The following is a 24,301-nucleotide window of genomic DNA, read 5'->3' as shown; positions in this document are numbered from 1 at the left end:
TCAGTCATTGAACAAAGTATTTACTTAATAATAAAAACATTGTTTAGGTTATTGGGCCTATTATGTTTGACTTCACTTTTACTTCCAGGCAATCATCAATGGGTTTTTACTAGACTTCTCTCGCAATGCCCGTACATTAGCTGAACCAATAGTCAACTCAGCTGTTGAACTCTATTTTAGAATGAGCTCAGACCTACTTCCTACGCCTGCCAAATCTCACTACGTTTTCAATCTGAGAGACCTTTCTAAAGTAGTCCAAGGTCAGCATTCTACTTTATAAATTGTCTGCTACTAAGCATTTAAACAACAAAATTTTATGAAATTTGCACCTTTTCAATATCTCATATTATAATAATTACTGTTGATATAATTATAATTAATTGCAAGATGATATGAAAATAGCTTTAAAATACCACTGAAAATATTGTTCGACTAGTACTGTGAATCAGAAACTATGAAAAGAAAACAAAGCTTTAGAATGTCTAAGTGAAAGAATTGTTGTTTGAAAATTATTATCACCTCAAAGCTCGAGAGTGACCATAAGGCCTAGAATGCAGACTGGTTCTGATTACAAATAAAAGTAAACTAACATTATTGAGAAACAGCTCTTCAATGAAGAAGTTGATAAATTCAATTTCATATCAAACAACTTTAAATAGTTCCACAATAAAAGCACAGATTTTTTAGTTAGAGCTACATTAATTTACAGTAACAAAAGCAGGGAGTTAATTAAACAAATGTTTTTTAAATAGACTACAAAGTCTCACAACAATGGTTTAGACTTTCTGAAGTTTTTTTTTTTAATAGTATTTTTAGATTGATATTTTCATAGGATGAAATTATAGAAAAAATTCTATTTCTTCTTTAACTTTTACTCTTTTTTTTATAACAAACCATTTCCTTGTAATTTTATTTCTAGAATCTCAATTTCATTTTCTGTTAGTATTTTCAAATTTGTAATGACATTTTATTGTTTTGTAGGTATATTGCAGGCTGATGCAGGAATCTTCCGTGAAAAAATTCAAATTGTTCGTCTATTTATTCACGAGACTCAAAGAGTGTTCCATGATCGACTGATTAACAATGAAGACAAGCTTTTCTTCCACAAACTTATGGCAGAAATTGTGTACAAAACATTCAATGAGGTTATGTTTAAATTACTGTTATCATTATTTTTAATTTATTTAATTATTGTTTACAATGTAATCAGTAATGTTAATTAGAACTGAAATAAATACAATCATCAATAGAAGTAATAGCATCAATAGAGGCAAATTACTCTTTATTAATAACTCTTTAAAATGTGAACATTTAGGTCAATGCTCTTAAATTGGTGTAAGAAGTGCAAACAGTCTTGCTCCTATTCATATTTCAATGTGAACATTCAGTCTGATTGATGAATGTTTGTATAGAAGTTTATTCCATTGTTGATGAGCTTGTCATTGTGTTGTAGTTCTAGTAAGCATTTAGCTTACTTGATACAAAACTCTGAATAAATTCTGAAAATGTTTCAACACCTACAACCAACACACATTCTGTCTCTCATCTCCTACTTCTTTCATCAGCTGCTCTTCTTTTACCAACTCATCTTTAGAAATCTGACTTTAGCAGCAACAGTTCTCTGTCAATACAAACATGGGCACACATTCTATAACATACATGTTTAATAGTTTTTAGTTAGCTAAGTGCAATGGAATCTATATTTCATTTAAAAGAGGGGGGGGGGGAGAGGATCTGTGAAGAGTGGCGGAAAAGCTTAAACTGCTGTGCTATCCATCAAAGGGGCTCAATTTCCCGACTAAGAGCTGAGTTGTGTTTTCTGGGTTCCTGAAGGCAGCACAGAAATTTTCTCCCAGATAGCACAATAAAGAGATTGGGCCATAGCGCACTACCTTAAGCATGAATAATGAAGCTACAAACCAGCCTAAATCTCATTAATTCTCCTGACCTGAACTGAGATAGTCAAGATTTTACTACCCTATTTATTTGACCATCATTTTATCACTTGGTCATCCCATCTAAAATACAAATGTCAATTTTTTTTAATTTTTTCAATTAACTCCAAACATCTGACCCTCATCAAAAATCAATGCCAGTAAAGAATTCTTTTAATTATTTTCAGAACTTTGATCCGCATTCATTTATCAAAGATCCTTTACTGTTTGGTAACTTCATGAAGATGGGATGCCCACCAGAAGAGAAATTTTATGAGGAGATATCTGACATGAACAAACTTCAACATGTTTTAGGGGAGGTAACAAACTGCTATTTAATGATTTCTAAAATTTATATTTTGTAATGAAAATTTCATATGAAAATAACAAAATAGAACGATAAAGTTCTAGACATTTGGAAACTTAGTTTTATACTTCAAATAGTAACATAGGTATAATGTTTTTAACCATTTCAAAAGTTATCATCAAGCACTTCATAGTCTAACCTCTATATTTTATTTAATCATCTAAATTAAAATACATCTTATATAGAACTCTACAAAGCTTTTAATACTTACTTATGTAGAAATTCCATCTGTTTGAGACAGTATCTAGATGACCTTAACCTTACATCACCTAAAGAAATGCGTCTTGTGTTCTTTATGGATGCAATGGAACATATTACTCGACTAGTCAGGATGATTCAACAAGAAAGAGGCAATGCTTTATTGGTTGGAGTGGGAGGAACAGGAAAACAGTCATTAACAAGGTTCCATATATAAATATGTATAATATTTTTACCACATTGTTCAGTTAAAGTAATCATTTTTTTACAGTTTTAAAAGAACATTTATAGATACTAGTAGATAAAAACACACCTAAGTATGTGATTTTTTTTTTTGTGTGCAGATTGTCTGCCCACATGTGTAACTATCGCTGCTTCCAGATTGAGCTCTTTCGAGGCTATGACTATTCTTCATTCCACGATGACCTGAAAAAATTGTATGATACAGCAGGCATTCAAAATAAACCCACAATTTTTTTATTTACTGATACACAGGTTGGCAAAAGAGTTTATATATATATATATAGAGAGAGAGAGATACATATGTATGTATGTGAATATCTGTGTGATCATGTGTGTTTGTCAAACTAATGTGATACATATTAATATTTGAAAAATCTAATACTGGTACTATACTATATGGCTTCTTCTATTTGAAAGACAATGGATAAGCCTAGATGTGTCATTGGTTTTAGTTTCTTCTTGAGTCTGGGCAGAATCTGGTGTTATTAAACAAGCCAATTCTTAAGTGTCAAAGTTTGCCACAGTTAGTGTATATGAATGCACCTGTTATAGGGCTATGTGACAGGACAGCTTTCTTTATCATCTTTTTGTCTCTAGCTGCTTCATTCCTTTTGTTCTCAATGAGGTTTGTACCAGTATGCAGAGTCTATCTTCATGCTGTCCAATCTTGGGTGGTGTTTGTACCAGTATGCACAGTCTACCTTCATGCTGTCCAATCTTGGGTGATGTTTGTACCAGTATGCACAGTCTACCTTCATGCTGTCCAATCTTGGGTGATGTTTGTACCAGTATTCACAGTCTACCTTCACGCTGTCCAATCTTGGGTGATGTTTGTACCAGTATGCACAGTCTACCTTCACACTGTCCAATCTTGGGTGATTCTTCTCCCACATACTTTCATTGAAGCCTGTGATCATCAAATCTTGCTTGGTTAGTCTTGGGCATCCCTTGGGTAAGACTACATAATCTTGGCATAGTGGTTGGGCTTAGGAAACTTCCATTTGGCATGCAAGTGACATGTCCAAGCCAACTTAGTCTTTTTCTGTGTCATAATATTATAGATATTGTGTGTATTGGCTAGTTTCAAAACTTCCTGATGGGAGACACAAACCCTGCAGGAAAAGGACATTATGTGTCACAGGCAGTGCAAGGGTAAACTGTTTAATCTATCCTCGTGAAGTATGCATGTTGACCAGCTCTCACTACCATTAAGAAGAGTTCACACTACGCAGCTTTTTTGGTCGCTGTGGTCAGTTTGGTATTTTCCCAGACATAATTAGAGAGTCTTGCCACTGCTGCAGAAGCTTTTTCTTGTGCAAGACTTGAGTCTTGGTGAGACTTATTGTAAGTCTGAACCCTTGACATGCAACAACCAGAGCATTTACTAGTTTTTGTGATCTTTCTTGCAAATGGTAGGTGTGCACCTTATTGTCGTGAACAGCAGTCCCTGATCAGGATATGCAGTTTCTTCATTTTGATGATAAGTCAAGACAGGTTAAAAAGCCATTGGATCTACTGTAGATAAAAGTAGATTGGTGTAAACTGTCTATTTGATCAGTTTCATAGTCATAAATATTTGATATTTAAATTACCTAAAAATTTTATATTGCATACACAAATATTCATTTTATGCCTATACTGAGATCATTAAAGATAACAAACATTTTTAAAATCATTAGATCTATATGAAAACTTGATTTGTAAAATCCTGTATAGAACTATGCATATAGTACTTATTTTAATTAATTAGTCCATATTATTATGTCTTATTAAAATATTTAGTGTTTATGCACTTTTTTTTTTCAATTAGCAACAATAGAATCTACATTTTAACTAGTTTTAGAAATTGTTTTTTCTTGCAATGCAACCCTTCTCCCATCCTCTTGGAAATTTTTTCCAAAACAAAGCAATCCATTATCTCGAAGCCTTTCTCAGTACAATTACCTTTGACTATCTGTGTCTTGCCTTTATGGGTGTCCACTTAATTTGTTTAGATAACATTCCTTTACAAGTAGGTCACAATGATCCCCTCTAAATATGGCCACAACAAAATAACATCCACAAAACTTGTCTACAAAAGATGGTGGTCAAATGCCTTGTCATCAATGTTTCCCTTGCACTAATTTCAATATAATTGACCATAAACATCAATAATCATACATGTGCACCACTGCTCAATAGTTTTTTAATGTGCTAGCTATACTACAACATAAAGACAGAAAAAAAAATATGTGAGTTTTGTCATGTGACAGATTGTGGTAGAAGAATTTCTAGAAGATATTAACAACATGCTGAACTCTGGAGAAGTTCCAAACTTGTTTGAACCTGACGAGTATGAGAGGTTGATAATAGGCTGCAGACCAGGTGCTAAAGAGGCAGGAATTCCTGAAGGAAATAGAGATGCTATTTATGACTATTGTATCCATTGTGTCAGGTACAGTTGACATTATTGTTTTAACCTTCAGGCACTTATGACCTTACTATATTTCATGTATAAATGACTCTAGACCTAATTGTATCCAGTGTGTCAGGTACAGTTGACATTATTGTTTTAACCGTCAGGCACTTATGACCTTACTATATTTCATGTATAAATGACTCTAGACCTAATTGTATCCAGTGTGTCAGGTACAGTTGACATTATTGTTTTAACCGTCAGGCACTTATGACCTTACTATATTTCATGTATAAATGACTCTAGACCTAATTGTATCCAGTGTGTCAGGTACAGTTGACATTATTGTTTTAACTGTCAGGCACTTTTGACCTTACTATATTTCATGTATAAATGACTCTAGACCTAATTGTATCCAGTGTGTCAGGTACAGTTGACATTATTGTTTTAACCGTCAGGCACTTTTGACCTTACTATGTTTCATGTATAAATGACTCTAGACCTAACCGTATCCAGTGTGTCAGGTATGTTTGAACTTTGAACTTGTACCTGGTCATTTGACTTTTCTTTATCCATTTTTCACGTTCATTTGACTTCTCAATGTCCTCCTATAACAGGTTCATTTGGCTTATTGTATTCACTGTCAGGTACATGTAGCTTTTGTTTGCATTCAGTGTGTCAGATAAGTATCCAACATATCATGGCTTATGAAACCAGAAATTGTTCAATCCTTTACCCTTGGAAACTGCCTAGTTCATTTGAATGTGTGGGTGTAGGATATCTAGCACCTGTTCATAGAAAGTCATTAATTCATTGTCATCATGTTCAGAGAATTGTGCTTGTCACTTGACTGGTGTGTAGCAATGTGTGGGTGTAGGATATCTAGCACCTGTTCATAGAAAGTCATTAATTCATTGTCATCATGTTCAGAGAATTGTGCTTGTCACTTGACTGTTGTGTAGCATTACATACATATGGTCATCTTCACCATACCCTGTCATTCAGTCTGTCTGACTGTTGGGGCACCATAAACATCTGTTGACAGTTTTTCTCCATTTCTCTCTCTATCAGGATTAGAGTTTCTTCTGTAGACAGCCCCATCCACTCCTTAATGTTGTCCTCCCAATCCTTTCCTTTTACACCACCTTCTTTATTTCCCTGGTACTGTTACCTGCAGACAAGTTCTTGCGAGCCCTGAGAATCTCACTGTACAGTCTTAACTTGTGTTTTTTAACAGTGGTCAGAAAGTCATCATGGGGCTTGGTTGCCATTGTAAATTGTAATCCTGTTTTGGATTTCCAAGTTTGAAAATATAATCTTTGTATGTGATACAAGTTAACAATTTGTGCATGCATAGGTAAATATATATTTGACGAATGAACAGTCACAGTAAAAGTTAAAAGTTAGGATGGCTGCCTGGTCGTGCGGTTTGCGCGCTGGACTGTCGTTCGGATTTATCGACGGTCGAGGGTTCAAACCCTGCCCGCTCCCATCCCCCGTCATCCTGCGGGAGGTTTGGACTAGGAAGTAAACTATGTTCAACTCTGAAGGAACATCCGAAACATGTAAAACATTATTTTACAAAATAAAAAAAAAAGTAAGACAAGATGATTAGAAGGCACTCAAGAATGAACTATTAGTCGCAGATTGGTTGAGAGCAATTAAAGTGAATTAAGAGTATAGATATCATGTTGTGATAGAGTCAACACTGTTACCCCTTAGATCTTCATTTGGACATTCTTTAAAAGAAAACAAAAGAGCTGAGATTACAAAGGTGTTAAAGTCTAAAATTAATGTGCATAACTAGATTAACAAGGATTATCTGTAGACTGATAAGATAGAAAAATTATTTCGATGGTTATGAAGAAAACTTTTCAGAGAAATAAATTCTTTAAGACCCTGTACTGTAATATTTTAATCCAGACATAATAAATTTTTTAAATATTATTTTCTGTAAAGCAGCCCTTTAAATTTAATGGCACTTTATCGGTCTGTATATTTTTCCAGAAATAATCTGCACATAGTATTGTGCATGTCTCCGGTGGGCTCTGCCTTTCGATCACGATGCCGGATGTTTCCATCTTTGGTCAACTGTTGCACCATAGACTGGTTCATTGAATGGCCGAAAGAAGCTCTTTTAGGAGTGGCACAGTCTTTCTTCAAAACCGTATCTTTAGGATGTTCAGATGAAATCAAAGTAAGTTTTACACTAAATTATTATTTTTTTGAGCATTAGAAAGAACATGTGATTCTCAAATATCTATGATCATTAACATCCACTCAAGACTTCAATTGAAAAACTTGTCTTGCATTTTTCTAGAAAGAACCACTTAAAAAATATGAAGCAAACTAATCATCAAACAAATAATGTTTACTATTTAAGTAAACAAACAAAACTCAATAGTTAAAATTGTTCTTGTTTTAATTTTAAAAAATATTAATATTGACACTTAATACAAACACAGACATACAAGAAATGTTTAATTTAGAGCAAAACAAATTTGAATATTTTGAAGCAAAATATTTTGTCAACAAGTTACAATTAAGTGTAGCATCTGAACCATTACAACAAGAAAGTTCTTATTCATTTTACATTGGTGTATTATCAAAAGGACTTGATTACATAGGTTTGACATTGCTATTTTATTACATAGAGGTTCCTCTTTCTGAACTTGTGACCTATGGAGGCAGATGAATACAACTTGTGTTGTCTGGTCAAGTAGTATTCACTCCAGACTGTCATCTCGATGGTCCTAGGTTCAAACTCTGCGCACTGGTTTCCCTTGTCAACCTGAAGGAAGTGGGGGCTAGGAAATAAGGATATTCTATTCTGAAGTAACATCTGAAACATGTTAAACAAACAAAGCTTATCTGTTTCTATAACCAAAGGTTAACTAGGGTGTCACGTGGCCAGCACAATGCCAACTGCCTTTTCTTTACCTATCATATATCAGGTACCCATTAGAGTTGGGTGCACTCAGGGACCTCCAAAAATCATATATCAGGTACCCATTAGAGTTGGGTGCACTCAGGGACCTCCAAAAATCATATATCAGGTACCCATTAGAGTTGGGTGCACTCAGGGGCTTCCAAAAATCATATATCAGGTACCCATTAGAGATGGGTGCACTCATGGACCTCCAAAAATCATATATCAGGTACCCATTAGAGTTTGGTGCACTCAGGGGCCTCCAAAAAAATCATATATCAGGTACCCATTAAAGTTGGGTGCACTCAGAGCCTCCAAAAAATCTCAAAATTAAAACTCCAAGTCGTCACTGATTTTCAAACTTGAATCCCTCTCATCAGTTTAAAGCCAAGTGCTTTACCACTTGACTTGGATGGCTGCCTGGTCGTGCGGTTTGTGCGCTGGACTGTCGTTCGGATTTGTTGAGGGTTCAAACCCTGCCCGCTCCCATCCCCCGTCGTCCTGCGGGAGGTTTGGACTAGGAAGTAAACTATCTTCAACTCTGAAGGAACATCCGAAACATGTCAAACAAACAGACTATCATGTCCCACAAATTGTGTAATAGTTTGAGTATTTCATTTACAGGACAATGTATCTAAAATGTGTGTAGAAATTCATATGAGTGTCACAGAAATGTCTGAGAGATTCTTCACCGAGCTAAAGCGCCGTTACTACACCACACCCACCTCCTACCTTGAGCTGATCAACTTGTACATTACCATGGTACAAGAGAAAACAAGGTACACTCATTTCTTCTAAATAAATATAATTTGAAAGAAGTGATCATAAATTGCACTTCCTATTAAATCCTAGAATAGAAACTACCTTCTATTGTTCTAATATTTCAAAATAAAAATGTCAGTTCTTCCTTATAAATATTTTTTTGAAATAAAGCCGAACTTATTTCAAATTTTTGGATGTTATTAATGTTAAAACACAAATTTATCTTCGATTGTACTAAATCTTGCTCTTCCTTTTCGACCATTGCACAAATCTATCCTTTTCAGAGAGACTCTTCTCAGCCCTTTATTCTTTCTCTATTTTTTTATCCTTAAAGTAATGTTCTTTTGCTTGACTTTGACATGACTATATATTATGGGTTTAGAATAAGTTATTAGATTTGTCAAATGAGGTTAGTAAAAAAAGTTGTAGTAGAGCTGATGGTTGTAAACATAGTGAGCTAAATCTGGATATAACTGAAGTTTGATCTTTCTATCTAAGTTATGACTGTCACTAAATGGTTCATCTCCTTGGTTCTGGATGCACTGATATATATTGCTGGTGGCTAATTCTTAATGCCTATCCTAATTAAGTCATTTTTATATGCTACTACTATAGTGCAGTTGCAGGTCACAGCTGGGACTGTGTAGCCATGTAAAATACTGTACTCCTCATTAATCTTTGGTCTCAAAGAGAAAGCTTTACTATTATTATAGTGCAGTTGTACTAAAAAGTGATAGTTAATAGTTCAAATGGTAAAATTTGTGTCCACAACCATCAACTAGTTTTATTATAGACATGTTTTAAAGCTAGGATTATCTTTAGTCATAATAAGAGTAATATATTTTTTACTCAGACATCTTATAATGCAAGCACAAATCAGGATCAACTAAAGAGTATTAACATACTAGATTAGGCTGTAGAAAACGTTACTAGCTATATTCATGTTGGTTTTATTTAACGTGCTTCTATTGCATACATTTCTTGTAGTAATATTAAGACTGCTCGTGAGAGGGTAGCTAATGGACTTTCCAAGCTGTTTTCGACCAATGATTTGGTGGACAATATGAAGAAAGAACTTGTTGCCTTAGAGCCTGAACTTAAACAGAAGTCTGCTGATACTGCTGCATTGATGGAAAGACTTAAAATAGATCAAGAGAAAGCTAATGTTGTAAGTTGACATTTGAAAATAGGACTTTTCTATTTATAACATAATGTTTTACGTTTGTACATACATCATTCAATTATCTTGGTAATTATTAAGAAAGTATAGGGTGATTGTTGTCAAACTCTTGTTAAGCTTAAGCACCAAAAATATATATCACTATATTTGAAATAGTATTACAAAACTTAAGTAAAGAAGTCAGTCTATGTTAAAAGATTTTACTTTAAAGAAAAAATCATGCCAAGATATAATATTTTCTTTAAACTTACTGATTTTTAGTAGTGATATAGTATTGATGTTCCTTTTTAAATGTGTTGGCTAAGAAAATAAAATTCTACATAGTTTATCATTCTACTTTTAATATTTTCAATTTTTTATATTTACTAATTGTATTTTTAATGTTAAAGGGCTATTTTGGCGTGGAGTATCTAAAAAAAAAAAAAAACTATGGTCTGAATAGTGCCTAACACAAAAAGATACAAATGCAAATGTACCTGATTCAATCAATAAATAAAAAAGGGGAGACATTATTAATGTAGATAAATTATAGTTGTGGTCTGAAGACCTATGACTTAACTATGTTTGGGACTATTTAATCGTTGATTTGTAGGAAATAAGAAGAAAAAAAAAATCTTAATTGCTCTGTTTTTTTCTATATTATATTGAAATTTAAGGCTATTAAAATTAATGTTCTTGTATCAAATACCTGAAAAGTCTGCACCTCTAGACCATAAGATCTTGAGGAAAACATCACCTTCACCTATCACTTAGTCTGTTTAATTGTTGACCATTCTCCTCCATTCCTCTCTGTCTTTCACTTTAAGTACAATCTCTTCCAGTGACAGGCTTGTCCACTTTTTGATGTTGTCTTCCATTCACTTTCTTTGTCTGCTTTTTCTTCTTTCTCCTGGTACTGAGCAATAGCAGTGTAAACTAATTCACTGCTAATAAAAATTATTAGTGATTACTCAAATTAAAATTTGATTTAGCAACCATTCAACATTTAAGAACATAAGACCTCTAGTCAGTGCACTAATAAGATTCTAGGCTGTTTTTGATATATTTTACTATGTTCTGATTAGGCTCAGAAATTGCTTCTGTGGATTTTTCAGAGCTCTAATCAGTTTAAGCAATATTTGATATGTATGGATTTCTTTCAATTTATCAATCAGGTTCAGAAACAGGTGGCTATCGATGAAGCCAAAGCAAAAACAACTGCTGAAGAAACTCAGGCTATAGCAGATGATGCTCAGCGAGACTTGAACGAGGCGCTACCTGCGCTGGAAGTTGCAGAGAAAGTAAAACATTTTTATTTCTTCATCTTATAAATTTCAGACATTCTTTCTAAACAAGATAATTACATCTTCAGCATTCTTTTAATCTAGGTAATTAGAGACTCAAACTCAGCTAAATCATTAATTTTCCTGGCTGATTTAGGCAACATGTTTTTTGCTCCAATAGCAATAGGGAAGTAGCACTTGTACCAATTGTCCTACCAGATGGAATAAGAAATGTTTCTTTATCTTTGTGTCTTTTGGAGTATTTCATTATGTTGTGTTATTGTATCTATAAGTTATGGTTTAGTATATTATGTATTACTACTATACTTTTTTTAATCTTCTGTCATAAATTGTTATTACTTGGCAAGGTAATTGTTCCTTTGTAATCCAAAATGATCGCAATCTCATTTTCTTTTAACTCAAAGACTGCTATGGAATATTATCTTCATTTTGAAAAACACAAGGCATGTGAAGGTTGGGTATGTTGAGAGTTGTCCACTTTGATCCTTTTTTTGTCTTTTACTGATGACCATAATCTCCGTGTCTCAAATCTCAAAATACTGCCATACACGACTTCATGCCACGAGGAGCAATTAGAAATAGCTTTGCACAGTCATGAATTTTTATTTCACATTCTTTGTGGCATCTCTAGAGAGCTGTCTATATATCACTTGATTGTTCCCCTTGGTAGCACTTTCCAGCACACAGCTCCCCATTAAACATTTGGGGAGGCAATTTTGAGTCATAAGGACTACATGTTCAGCCCATCATAGTTCTTTCTGACCTTTTTGCTGTTGCATGAATACTGTCTGTGACAGCTGTAAGATCTTAAAATCTCATATGTAGTCAAAGATTTTTAACTGGTGAAGTTCTTAGGTGTCAGATATGGGAGGAGATCAGCTTTTTGATGTGACTGGAACATAAGGTCCAGGAATCTGAAGCATAGAAGGACTACAGTATTGTCAATTTTTAATTTTGTAGAAGTGAATAGTCTTCTTGACCATACTTGTTTTTTAAAGTCTGTGGCAAGCAACATGGAAGTATACCTCATCATCTAGGCTGGCATCTACATCCCAAACAGACAAACTTTTTTTCACATTTATTAGTTTCTGGTCATCTTTAAAAATGTCTTCCTTGGCTATTTTATTGGGAGGAGGTTAGTACAGAACATTTGTTCAGAACAAGTTTTTTGCCTTGGTGAAGAGGATCAAGCTCTTTTGAAGACCCACTTAATTTAAGACATGTAGAGCGCAGTCATCTGTGAATAGCAGATCACTGATTTAATCATATTTGGCTTTTGTCTTTACCTTAATGTCTCTGTGATTTTTCTTGTTTTTATCCTGTTTTTTTTTTTCAAATGTTAAAAACATAAAAATAATTTTGCTAATTTTAAACTTAAATAAACCACTTTATTTAGATTTTAAATAGCTGATGTTAAATTTAAACTTTAAAAAGAGTATATATATGAACGAATGACACTCACAAAAAAAACTGCATTATAAACCACTATTCAAATGAAGTATTGCTACTTATCACCCTTGAAGAGTTTGGAGGAACAGTAAATTTATTTTAATAAACTCATAAGCTCTAGCTGCTTAGCTGTAGGCTCTTTGCAGTGGCATGCTGTTCTTCCCAGCTGTTCCACACTGCCTTACAGACTATTAGTTATTCTAGGTTGTTCAGCTCAATTAACTTGTGCAGTTCAAAGAGAAAATAAATGACAGTTTTGTAAGATTCCACCTCATATACTAACATCATGTTCAAGATTAATTACAACACAGAAAATTTATCACTCAGATATATTATAATAAGAATGACTATGATCTGTATTTTCAGGCTTTGTTAGCACTAGACAAAAATGACATTGCTGAGATACGAGTATTTACCAAACCTCCAGAACTTGTTCAGACAGTTCTAGAAGCTGTTGCCATTCTCTTAGGCAACAAGTAAGTGGAATAAACAAACGAAACATTAATGTTTTATACTTGGTGAAAGTCTAATGGCCGTGACCTTCAGTAATTCATTGCACATAAATGTTGATTGCTTATGCAATAATGTCTTTCAGGACAGACTGGGCGAGTTGTAAAGCCATGCTGGCAGACACGAACTTCTTAAAAAAAATTTATGAATATGACAAAGAAAATGTCCCAGCTGCCAAGCTGGCTAAAGTCAGGAAATATACATCCATGCCAAGTTTTGTACCTGACGTTGTAGCCAAAGTTTCAAAGGTAACTTATTTAATTGTCAGAGGAATCATTAAATTTTTTCTAAAAAACTCATTAGACTGAGTCCCAAAAAGCCTGTGAAGTCTGGGAGCGCATGAGGCGCCCTGACTGCACTCCCCCGTGGTGGAGGCTGTCCAGGCCTGAGCAAGGTATTATAGCACAGTGCAGGACAGGCCACTGTCCTGTTGGCTCATATTTCTCGCGGCTATGGCCAAATTTCGATTCGCTGTGCCCCCGCTGCGGGGAAGAAGAGGAAACCCCTGCCTCATATTCTGTTTGACTGCCCCAGATTTGCTGATCTCCGTCTCGACAGGCTTGGGAAACCCAAAATTCTCAACCTGTATGGCGACATTTATGCACTACGCAAGACAGCAGGGTTTCTGGCCAGGGCTTTTGCAAGAGAGGATTTGAGCCTCTCAAGCCCTCACTCTAATGGAGTTTGATGATTATGATTAGACTGAATAATGAAAAAGTAAAAAGCTGGCAACACATGCATTCAATGGACAAAAAAAAAATGGAGGATCTAGATTTCACAGAGGATATCTGCCTCCAAAAACTACAACATGCTCATTTCAAATGAAACAAGGTCATTATAGAAGTGGAGAAAACTGGTTTAAAAAATCAATGAAAAGAAAACTCAGGTGTTGAGAATAAATAAAACCAAGAAAAACCACTACAAGTTCAAGGAGAAAACCTAGTAGAAAGAGATGATATTGTCTATATTGAAAGCAAAGAGGGATGATTAACATACATGTTTAAAATTAGATCAACTAGGCTAGTCATGTGTTTAATATTCTACAGAAGATCTGGTGTTAAAAAAAAACACAACAAAATGTGAATGTGAAATCATTTCTTTTATTTGGATCAGAGACTTGAAGAGTAACACAGTCTAACATTCACCCACAAATGTTGTACTAATAAAATGATCTGTCTGATAAGTTAAGCCCACAGTATGTCAAAACAACTCCACTTTTCATTGAATGTTGTTTTGTTTTGTTTGTTTTTTTTTTTTGCTTCTTTTTTATTTGCCAACCAGCAATCTTCTAAGCAGAAAAACAATTTCTGTATTTGGTGTGAAAATAAGAATGTCTATAGATGCATTAATATTTTTTTTTAGTAGACATTATATTTTGTAATTACATTGTTTATGGAAAAGTTTCATAGTGAATGTACATCTTAAATCATTAACTACTTATTTGAAAATATTTGTGATTTAATGTTTTGAAGACTCTTATGACCACCGAGTAATGATGGAATGTTGTTTGATAAATCTATTCTTCGTCTAGGCTTGTAAAACTTTAGTCCTATGGGTTCGAGCAATTGATGTTTACTCTGCTGTAGCTAAACAAGTTGAGCCAAAGAAACAAGCGTAAGTAATTGGAAGTCAAAGGATTAAATAATTAGCGGTCAAAGCATTAAATAATTAGCAGTCAAAGCGTTGCTATTTTTTAAATCATTCTAGGTATAAGTAAAAAAATATTCAATTATATTTGTTTTCTTAGACTTGTTTTAATATAACTTTAGTGGTCATTAATTAGTAAACTTTGTACTAAATCATAATGATGTCACTTTGAACATGGGATATATATATAGTTTTATTACAGAAGTATATGTATAGTTGGTATATTATTATTACAAGATGTATTATCTCTTCCTTGTCAGACTGGCTGAGGCTCAAGATGTTCTCAATGAGGTTTTAAGTGTCCTCAAAGCTAAACAAGACCAACTGGCTGAAGTGGAGAAACAAATTAAAAATCTTCAGGCTGTCTTTGACAAGAGTATGGCTGAAAAAAAAAGTTTGGAAAGAAACATGGCTGTGACTGCCGCCAGATTGAAACGCTCTTCCAAACTGACAACAGCCTTAGCTGATGAACAAGTAGGTTATTTTAAAATCTATGAGAACTATTGTAACATTAAAATATGATTCTTAGTCAGACTTGGCCTACTGGGCGTAGTTTTTATAATATCAAAGATAAATTGAAATGATCAAACAAAAATATCACCTTGAGGAATAAATTAACGATTTGAAATTATGTGCATTCATTCACTAAAACCATATTTCCATATTGGAGATAAGACATGCCTGGCACACAGTCTTAGAAAGAACTGTGAGACTACAATGAATTTGGCACTTTTTGGTGTGATTTTTTTTCATATTTCTACTTTTAAAAAAATAAACATTTCAGTAGCTCAACTATCTTTGAAACAACATCTCAATCTCTACTAGAAAATCATTTAATTCTCATCTTTATCATTGAAATATTTATTCTCTGCTCCTTGAAATATTTATTCTCTGCTCCTTGAAATATTTATTCTCTGCTCCTTGAAATATTTATTCTCTACTCCTTGAAATATTTATTCTCTGTTCTGCAAGGTTGTTAAAAGTGGTAATGGATATAAGCACTCCACTACCTATAAAATACTTTCAATGGCTTTCAAATAGCCTCTGACAAACAGCCTCTACCTGTTGGATGTTAGATATGGAAGAATTGTTATCACTAACTGGGGAAAATGTGTAACCAGTGCCTAAACCAGTAAGCTTCAGGCAGGAGGGGCTCATTAGCCTTGGTTAGCTACCCACCTAGAAGAAGGAAAACTGAATTCAAACCTCTGCTGCCTTGCAGCTATACCCAAATATGTGAAAGGCTTTGGGAGTCTATCTTGAGGAAAAATAAGGAGCAGACAACCTTAAGGCAGTTTGCAGAGCCTGCGCCACCGCATTTCGCATTCTGTATCAGCACTTGCTGTTCCTTTGTATTCAACAGCTGTGCTGAGAAATTGGAAAATAGCTGTTTGGGTTACATTGTTCCAACCATAACTAATGCCCAGGCGTTCATCTCATTTCTCATTTCCATAGTTATTTTGCAACTGAAGAAGGCCATTGTATTTGTTCTCTTTCTACATCTTGTTTCTTATAGGTTCGCTGGGAGGAAAGTGTTGCCAACTTTGATGTACAGTTGAAAAATGTAGTAGGAGATGTTTTTATAGCAGCAGCTTGTGTAGCTTACTATGGAGCCTTTACTTCTACTTACAGGCAAAAACTTGTAGAGGGTAAGTCTAAACATCAAAAACAATGTACTTTTAAAATGTTTAGATACAGACACCCTTGAAAACTAGTACCATTAAGAGAGCAAACTGGTCGTGTGGTATGCCTTTAGGACTGTCATCAGTTTGAACCCTTCCCACTGCTGTCTGCTTTGGTTCTCAAGAAGTTTAGATTGGTACAGGATAATTTTTTCTGAATGAATGTCCAAAACTTAAAAAAACAAAACCTTTATTTATGCAATGTCTGCTTATACCATATTAACTGATTGTTTTTTGACTAGCTTAAGTCTTGTGTTGGATACATAAATACATTTTTTAGACCTTTGTAGCAGCTTTTGATTTATTTCAGTTGTAAGTTTTCCTAATCGCCCATTAATCTTGATACATGGCAACTAATCATCCTCAATAAGAAAATATGAATAGGACAAAATGAATTAGGTTTTGAAAATGGTGAAGGCTGTTTCTAAAAAATGTTTATAAAATGTGTTACATGTTCCTTCAAAGATAAAGATAATCTACTTTCTAGTCCAAACCTCCTGCTTTCTACTTTTAAATAGATCATTTGAGACTGTATACCTTCCTGGCCAAACATCAAATTATACAATCTTCTTGTTCTCATAACTCTTGAAAATATTACTAGGTCTAGCTTGATTTTTCATTATTTAGTTATGCTTTACTCTCAGATATATGATTTAGTAGTTAGAAACAAAATATTTTACATCAATTATTATTAACTTAGAAGGTGCGGTGGCTGAGCGGTAAAGCGCTTGACTTCCGAACCGGTGTCCGGGGTTTGAATCCTAGTGAAGACTGGGATATTTAATTTCAGGATCCTTGGGCCCCTCTGAGTCCACCCAGCTCTAATGGGTACCTGACATTAGTTGGGGAAAAGTAAAGGCGGTTGGTCGTTGAGCTGGCCACATGACACCCTCGTTAACTGTAGGCCACAGAATCAGATGACCTTTACATCATCTGCCCTATAGACCACAAGGTCTGAAAGGGGAACTTTACTTTACTATTATTAACTTAACTGTATCTTGTATTTCTCACATTTAATTATTTGTTAAAAACTTTTAGAAATATTTATATTAAGAAAGAACATTTTTAAGAAAGTAGCATAACATAACCTAAATATTACTGCAACGACCAATTGACTTGACTGAAATACTCTGATGTATCTAGCATGAATACTTAGATTCATTATAAGACATTTGAATGTATTTAATAATTTGGATACAAAAACTTTTCTACAGGTTGGACTAAACGATTGATTGATCTTCAAATACCTGCAACAGAAAATATGACTCTTGTGTCAGTCTTGGCAGATATATATGAAATTCGACAATGGAATGCTGACGGTCTGCCAAGAGATGCTGTGTCAATTGAAAACGCTGTTCTTGTAACTAAAGGTCGCAGGTGGCCTTTGATGATTGACCCACAAGAACAGGTAAAGTTTCTAAGTAAACAAATAATGTTTCTAGTATGTACTTGTATTGATTAAAGCTGAGTATTATTGTTGACACTTCTTTCAGGCCAACAGATGGATCAGAAATAGAGAGGCTCTAAATAAGCTTAAAATTATTAAATTATCCAATTCCAACTTTCTGAGAACACTGGAAGCTTGCATAAGAGCAGGTTTACCTGTTTTGATGGAGGATGTTGGTGAAGCTTTGGATCCAGCACTAGAACCTGTCTTGTTAAAACAAACATTTATACAGGTAACATTTTTCTATTACATCTAAACATTTAAACACTTTACTGTATACCAAAATTTTCTCTGTGTGTGTAAAAGCTGTGTTTGTAAAAGCAAAAAGGTTTAATGATGGAGTTATGTCTCCTGACTTGTTACAACTTCACGTAATCTACCCTTGGACTCCAATATGTTTTGAGGGTTTGGTCAGCGCAACATTCAATTCATTTCTCCATCTATAACTAAAGTGCTTTACATGACAAGTAACATATCAAGCTTTAAACTCCTTTAGGTATTTGAACCTTTTATGTAACCTTATTGACTTTTTCAGTTATATATTCATAAGTAAGGTCACTTTTATCAAATTTGACATTATGAAAATGCTTCATTTCTAAGGACTTAACATGTTTCTTTATAAGAGTAGATCCAAAAATTTTGAGTTTTTTTGGGGTTGCCTAATTAGGTATATGTGAGGTAAAGCTATTGCTTGCTTTAATCCCAGGATTCTCAAAGAGATGCCCAGAACAGTGTTAATGCAGAGTGTTCAGATGCAAATGTATTGTTGAACAGAGAGGAAAAAAAATGTTAATGTAATCTTTTAGAACACCAATCTTGGTTGCTAAAGTAATCAAAATATATTTTGTACAAAAATAAATAGTATAGTGTTGTAGGTAACTGTGAATGAAAAAATGAGAGGCTAAAATGATAATACATAAAAGGTTAAGGATGACTTTTTGGAATGCCTCCCACCCCCTCCCCATTTGCCAATGCTTTCAATGAATTTCATAGTGTTGTATCTGGTCTCCTTAGTGGTTTTCTTGGAATGTTCCTGGTTTTAATTGAATAGAATATTTGTAGTCGTAACATATTTCCAATTAGAAAATTATTTTCTGGTCAGAGCCTACTTGTTATAATATAGCAGATAACAGATCATCTTATCTTATCTTGTCTGCTTATCATATTCCTTTGTAGATTGAAATCTAGATAATGATATTTTAAACATTCTTGAATATCATTCTCATTATAACTATGTTATGGGCTGATTTATGAGAATTTTTCTTTCCTTTTCTAAGGGAATGAACTAAGTTTTATGTTTAGGCTCACAATAGATTTATAGGAAATATAAGAAAATATAAGATGGAGTTCATTTGCCCCTGAGTCCACCCAACTCTAATGGGTACCCGACTTTAGTTGTGGAATGTAAAGGCGGTTGGTCGTTGTACTGGCCCCATAACACCCTGCTTGTTAACTTTAAGCCATAGAAACAGATGACCTTAACATCATCTGCCCCATAGATAGCAAGGTCTGAAAGGGGAACTTTACTTTTACTTAGCTCGTGTCTCATGTTTACAGGAAGTATTCAATGAACAGCGTTTTGGATGTAATCTTTAAAATTAAAACAAAAGTTAGTTTATCTTGTAATATTTCTAAAAGTAATGAAGTCTATTCACATGTAAAATATTTCACATGTTCCTTCAGATTTGATGGTAATTTCATCCTAACCAAACCTCTCGCTGAACTATAGGTTACGAATCTGGTACTATTGAGACCATCCGAACAACAGTCCAGCCAGCATATCACACTACCTGACTCCCATCAATTAAATGATAAGGACAAATTTTAGCATGAATAATATTATAATAAATGAAATGACCATAAATAGAATCATGATGAATCAACTAGTAATGAATGAGATTATTATAAATAAAATCAACATGAGTGAAATTATAATTGAATTTGTCTTGAATGAGCTTAAAAGGAAATTGGAAGGATAGAACTTGCAGTTAAAAACTCAATTTTCAAAGTGATACCCAATGTGTAGAGTTTTAGGCCAACATTCTGATTAAATAAAAATTACTTTTTTAATCTTTTTTTTCGTCGTCTTTTTTCAGGGTGGGCGTGTGTTGATTCGCTTGGGGGATAGCGATATAGACTATGATCGAAACTTTCGTTTCTATATGACCACCAAACTGTCTAATCCACATTACTTGCCAGAAGTCTGCATCAAAGTAACAGTTATCAATTTCACAGTCACCAAGAAAGGCCTTGAAGATCAACTTCTTAGGTTGAAAATTTCTTTCGCATCTGTTTTTTTTTTTTTCTTGTTACATACATTTTATTTTAGCTCTGGCTTAACATCCAAAGCATTCTTTCAAGACTAAATTAACCAGTCGAATTGTTAAAAAGATTTTTAAAAAAAATAAGATTAGTTAAACTAAATACATTACAATTTTTATTACCAAAATAAAACCTACATTTATGTAAATGTTGTTTTATTGTTTTGATTATGAAAATAGAAATAGAAATTTTTTTTGGAATACAATCTGTTTTTAAATAGACTAATTTTCAATTAGGAACAGTAAAAATTTCAACTAGTTACATTTAAAAGGTCAGACATGAAAAGGTTGTTTTTCTTTCTATTGGATGTAGTGATGTTGTCAGTTTAGAGAGACCAGACTTGGAAGAACAAAGAAATGAACTCATCATGAGAATCAATGCTGATAAGAACCAGCTGAAATCTATTGAAGATAAAATTCTGAAGTTACTTTTTGAATCGGAAGGAAATATATTGGACAATGAAGAACTTATCAATACATTGAATGATTCTAAGGCAAGTATCACATAGGCCTTGAAGTGTGTGAGTTTCGCAGATGTGAGTTTCACGTGTGTGAGTTTCACTTGTTTCCATTGGTAATGTGGGTGTTTATAACCATTAAAGCATCATTCAAATGTCCCAAGTACATCTTGAGGATCTCTCATTCCTTATATCTCTCTGCAGAAGTAACACAGCACTAAAATATTTTTTTTTATAATTCCAGTAGCAGAGTTTAATATATAATAATGATCATATAATTATAATGTGATTTAGAAAACAAAGATGACTAGAAATCAAATAGAAAAAATACCATTATGTTTTATTAGACTTGGTTCAAGAAAAAACAATGTGCACAAGGTTAAGCCTAATTCTAATAAGATTAAAATAGGTCTAACAATGTTACCAGAAAATTATATCATGAGGGTGTCTATCAATACATTTTACAGCTATTGGGAAAAAATTGGTTTTTAGTTGCCAATTTAAAGTAAAAACATCAAGTAACAGTGTAGATACACTTGTTGAAATAAGTTCAGATGTAAAATGTATAGCAGACATTTATTAACTAGTTTTTAATTCTGATCAACTTAAAGAAAAATATTGAATGGTTTCTTGACAGGTCACCTCAGCAGTTATCAAACAAAGACTTGCTGAATCCGAGACAACAGAAGAAAAGATCAGTGTGGCCCGAGAGAAATATCGCTGCGTTGCTGAGAGGGGTTCTGTTATGTACTTTGTGGTGTCTGACATGGGGGAAGTAGATCCCATGTATCAATTCTCTCTCAAGTATTTTAAACAGGTAAAGGAATAAATAAGCAATAAAATCATCTCATTAGTATATGTACTTTACATTCCTAAACCAATAAGTATTGATCTTAGTACCCAAAGTTGATCTCTTTCAAATTGTAGTGGGCCCATGTATAAATATAAATTTTTAAACTTTACCCATATTTACTTAATATACTTTTTGCAAGTATTTATACATGATATTGTTATAAATGAACTATTGATATGGGTAAGGTTAGATTTGTGCATATGACAAGCTCACACAGGTGACAGAAGCCAGCTTACTGCTAGCAGTGAACAGGGACAAGGGACGGCCCTTCAGGAACACTCTACTTGAAAATAGGTTGTGATGTGGTCATGTGATTTGTCTAAAAAAGGTCTGGGGACATTCTGTCATTTCCTAGTAGGCCTTCAGGGGACCTTTATAAAGAGAAGAGGTGGCAGAGTCAAGATAGTCTGGTAGAGTCCAGGTTCAGTTCAGTTCTGGACAAAACAGATAGTCTAGTATGATTCAATTAAGTAGAGCAGTACCTTTTTGTAAGGTTCTCTACAGTGAAGCGCTTGTGCAGTCTTTCAAACATCCAACTGTACAGTATTTGACATAGTTTATTAGAGTTGATAAAGTACCCGGCAATCTGAGTCCAGTGTTTCCAGGCAGCCAGATAGATAGTCATAACAATAAAAACAGATAATTTACTCATGTATAAGCACATGTGTTTTTTTCTCATATTCTTTGACAATCAGTCTATGTCTTATCCAAAATATCCATTATTTACAGTTAAAGTTTGAAATACAGTGTCATTATTAACTAATGTAGAAAATTCATTATAAAATGTTTAGCTTCTTTGTGTATTGTGTTGCTGATGGGCAGAACCACTTTAAACATTACCTCTGTAAACCGATTATAATAATAACCTTTATTATCCATGAATGCTTTGCTAGATGGTATATTAGATGACAATGACGGTATATAAGATGATAATGACGCCAACCTGCAACAAATTTTAGCACTGCAGCTATGGTTCTTGACAAGGCTAGATGGGATTCTTCTGTAAAATCCATATTGTTTCTTTGTGATTAAAAGAATGAATTACAAGGTGTCAACATTTTTGTCATCTGTGCTTCTGTAATAAATTGTTAGGGTTCGAAAACAGGACTAGGCAGTAGTCAAAAGGACAGAGGAGCCATCTGTATGAGTATGGTGTAGAAATGTTTGGTGTATTTTTTAGAAAATCTGAAACAAATTTGAAAAATGAAATGATGCTAGAATAGAGTAGTTGTCTCCCCTACACCCACATTACTCATAAAATTTAAAAAAAATATCCCTCCCCCATCATCTGATTGTCTGAAAGGAAAATTGGTCCAGTCCAAAGTTAGGCAATCATTCCTGAGTTTAATTTGAATTTTAGCCTTTATTTTTCCAATGTTTCAAATGCTTAGGATTTAGTCAGAAACATCTTAACCATTTTATTATTTAAAAATTTTATTCAGCTATTTAACAATACAATCTCAACCAGTGAGAAGTCTGATGACCTTCAAACACGACTGGACATTTGCTTAGAAGAGACTACAGTATGTATTTACAAGAATGTTTCTAGGTAATTCTTGTATTGTTACCTGCATTGTGTCTCATGGTTTCAGTAATATTTACATTACTGGAATTGGTGTAATGCAAAAAAAGCACTCCACTGCCTATAAAAATGCTTCCAATGGCATGCGTCTCAAATAGCCTCTGACAACTAGTCCAACTCAGATATTGGTATGTATTTACAAGAATGTTTCTAGGTAATTCTTGTATTGTTACCTGCATTGTGTCTCATGGTTTCAGTAATATTGACATTACTGGAATTGGTGTAATGCAAAAAAAAGCACTCCACTGCCTATAAAATGCTTCCAAAGGCATGCGTCTCAAATAGCCCTCTGACAACTAGTCCAACTCAGATATTGGTATGTATTTACAAGAATGTTTCTAGGTAATTCTTGTATTGTTACCTGCATTGTGTCTCATGGTTTCAGTAATATTGACATTACTGGAATTGGTGTAATGCAAAAAAAAGCACTCCACTGCCTATAAAATGCTTCCAAAGGCATGCGTCTCAAATAGCCCTCTGACAACTAGTCCAACTCAGATATTGGTATGTATTTACAAGAATGTTTCTAGGTAATTCTTGTATTGTTACCTGCATTGTGTCTCATGGTTTCAGTAATATTGACATTACTGGAATTGGTGTAATGCAAAAAAAAGCACTCCACTGCCTATAAAATGCTTCCAAAGGCATGCGTCTCAAATAGCCCTCTGACAACTAGTCCAACTCAGATATTGGTATGTATTTACAAGAATGTTTCTAGGTAATTCTTGTATTGTTACCTGCATTGTGTCTCATGGTTTCAGTAATATTGACATTACTGGAATTGGTGTAATGCAAAAAAAGCACTCCACTGCCTATAAAATGCTTCTCAAATAGCCTCTGACAACTAGTCCAACTCAGATATTGGATCCGGCTTGAACTGTTATCTGTAAAGAAGAGCACTGGTGCTTTAACAAGTAATCTTCAGGCAGGAAGGGGCTCCTTAGCTTGCTGGCTACCCACCTAGGAGAACGAAAACTCTAATTCAAATCTCTACTCATTTGCAGCTATATCCAAACATGGGGAAAGTTTTCAGGAGTCAACCCTGAAGAAAAATCAAGAGC

At 34.0% G+C, this 24,301-nt stretch overlaps 1 protein-coding gene across 20 annotated transcripts in view; it reads left to right on the top strand.

The window, feature by feature from the left end:
• The window catches only part of LOC106070553 (dynein axonemal heavy chain 6-like), a 136,922-nt gene that overhangs the window by 87,796 nt on the left and 24,825 nt on the right, over positions 1-24,301 (top strand). For 18 of the 20 annotated variants that reach the window (XR_008776877.1, XR_008776875.1, XR_008776876.1 and 15 more), the window contains 21 exons: positions 89-260; positions 982-1,145; positions 2,123-2,254; positions 2,543-2,703; positions 2,844-2,994; positions 4,995-5,176; positions 7,145-7,334; positions 8,691-8,845; positions 9,816-9,996; positions 11,163-11,288; positions 13,107-13,216; positions 13,336-13,498; positions 14,782-14,864; positions 15,158-15,371; positions 16,414-16,546; positions 17,794-17,987; positions 18,073-18,258; positions 20,123-20,295; positions 20,661-20,841; positions 21,443-21,622; positions 23,101-23,207. Coding sequence is in view for 16 of the 20 variants with exons in the window: in XM_056022901.1 (XP_055878876.1) it covers positions 89-260; positions 982-1,145; positions 2,123-2,254; positions 2,543-2,703; positions 2,844-2,994; positions 4,995-5,176; positions 7,145-7,334; positions 8,691-8,845; positions 9,816-9,996; positions 11,163-11,288; positions 13,107-13,216; positions 13,336-13,498; positions 14,782-14,864; positions 15,158-15,371; positions 16,414-16,546; positions 17,794-17,987; positions 18,073-18,258; positions 20,123-20,295; positions 20,661-20,841; positions 21,443-21,622; positions 23,101-23,207 (3,338 nt within the window). In the remaining 4 variants the exon portion in view is untranslated. The remainder of the gene's footprint in view (positions 1-88; positions 261-981; positions 1,146-2,122; positions 2,255-2,542; positions 2,704-2,843; positions 2,995-4,994; positions 5,177-7,144; positions 7,335-8,690; positions 8,846-9,815; positions 9,997-11,162; positions 11,289-13,106; positions 13,217-13,335; positions 13,499-14,781; positions 14,865-15,157; positions 15,372-16,413; positions 16,547-17,793; positions 17,988-18,072; positions 18,259-20,122; positions 20,296-20,660; positions 20,842-21,442; positions 21,623-23,100; positions 23,208-24,301) is intronic. The other 2 variants (XM_056022906.1, XM_056022908.1) reach the window with 2 other exon arrangements.

Source organism: Biomphalaria glabrata, chromosome 3 (assembly GCF_947242115.1).
Source record: "Biomphalaria glabrata chromosome 3, xgBioGlab47.1, whole genome shotgun sequence".
In the NCBI taxonomy this organism is placed as follows: Eukaryota; Metazoa; Mollusca; class Gastropoda; family Planorbidae; genus Biomphalaria; species Biomphalaria glabrata.
The sequence above is the reverse complement of the archived record's forward strand: the minus strand, read 5'-3'. Positions and strand labels throughout refer to the sequence as shown.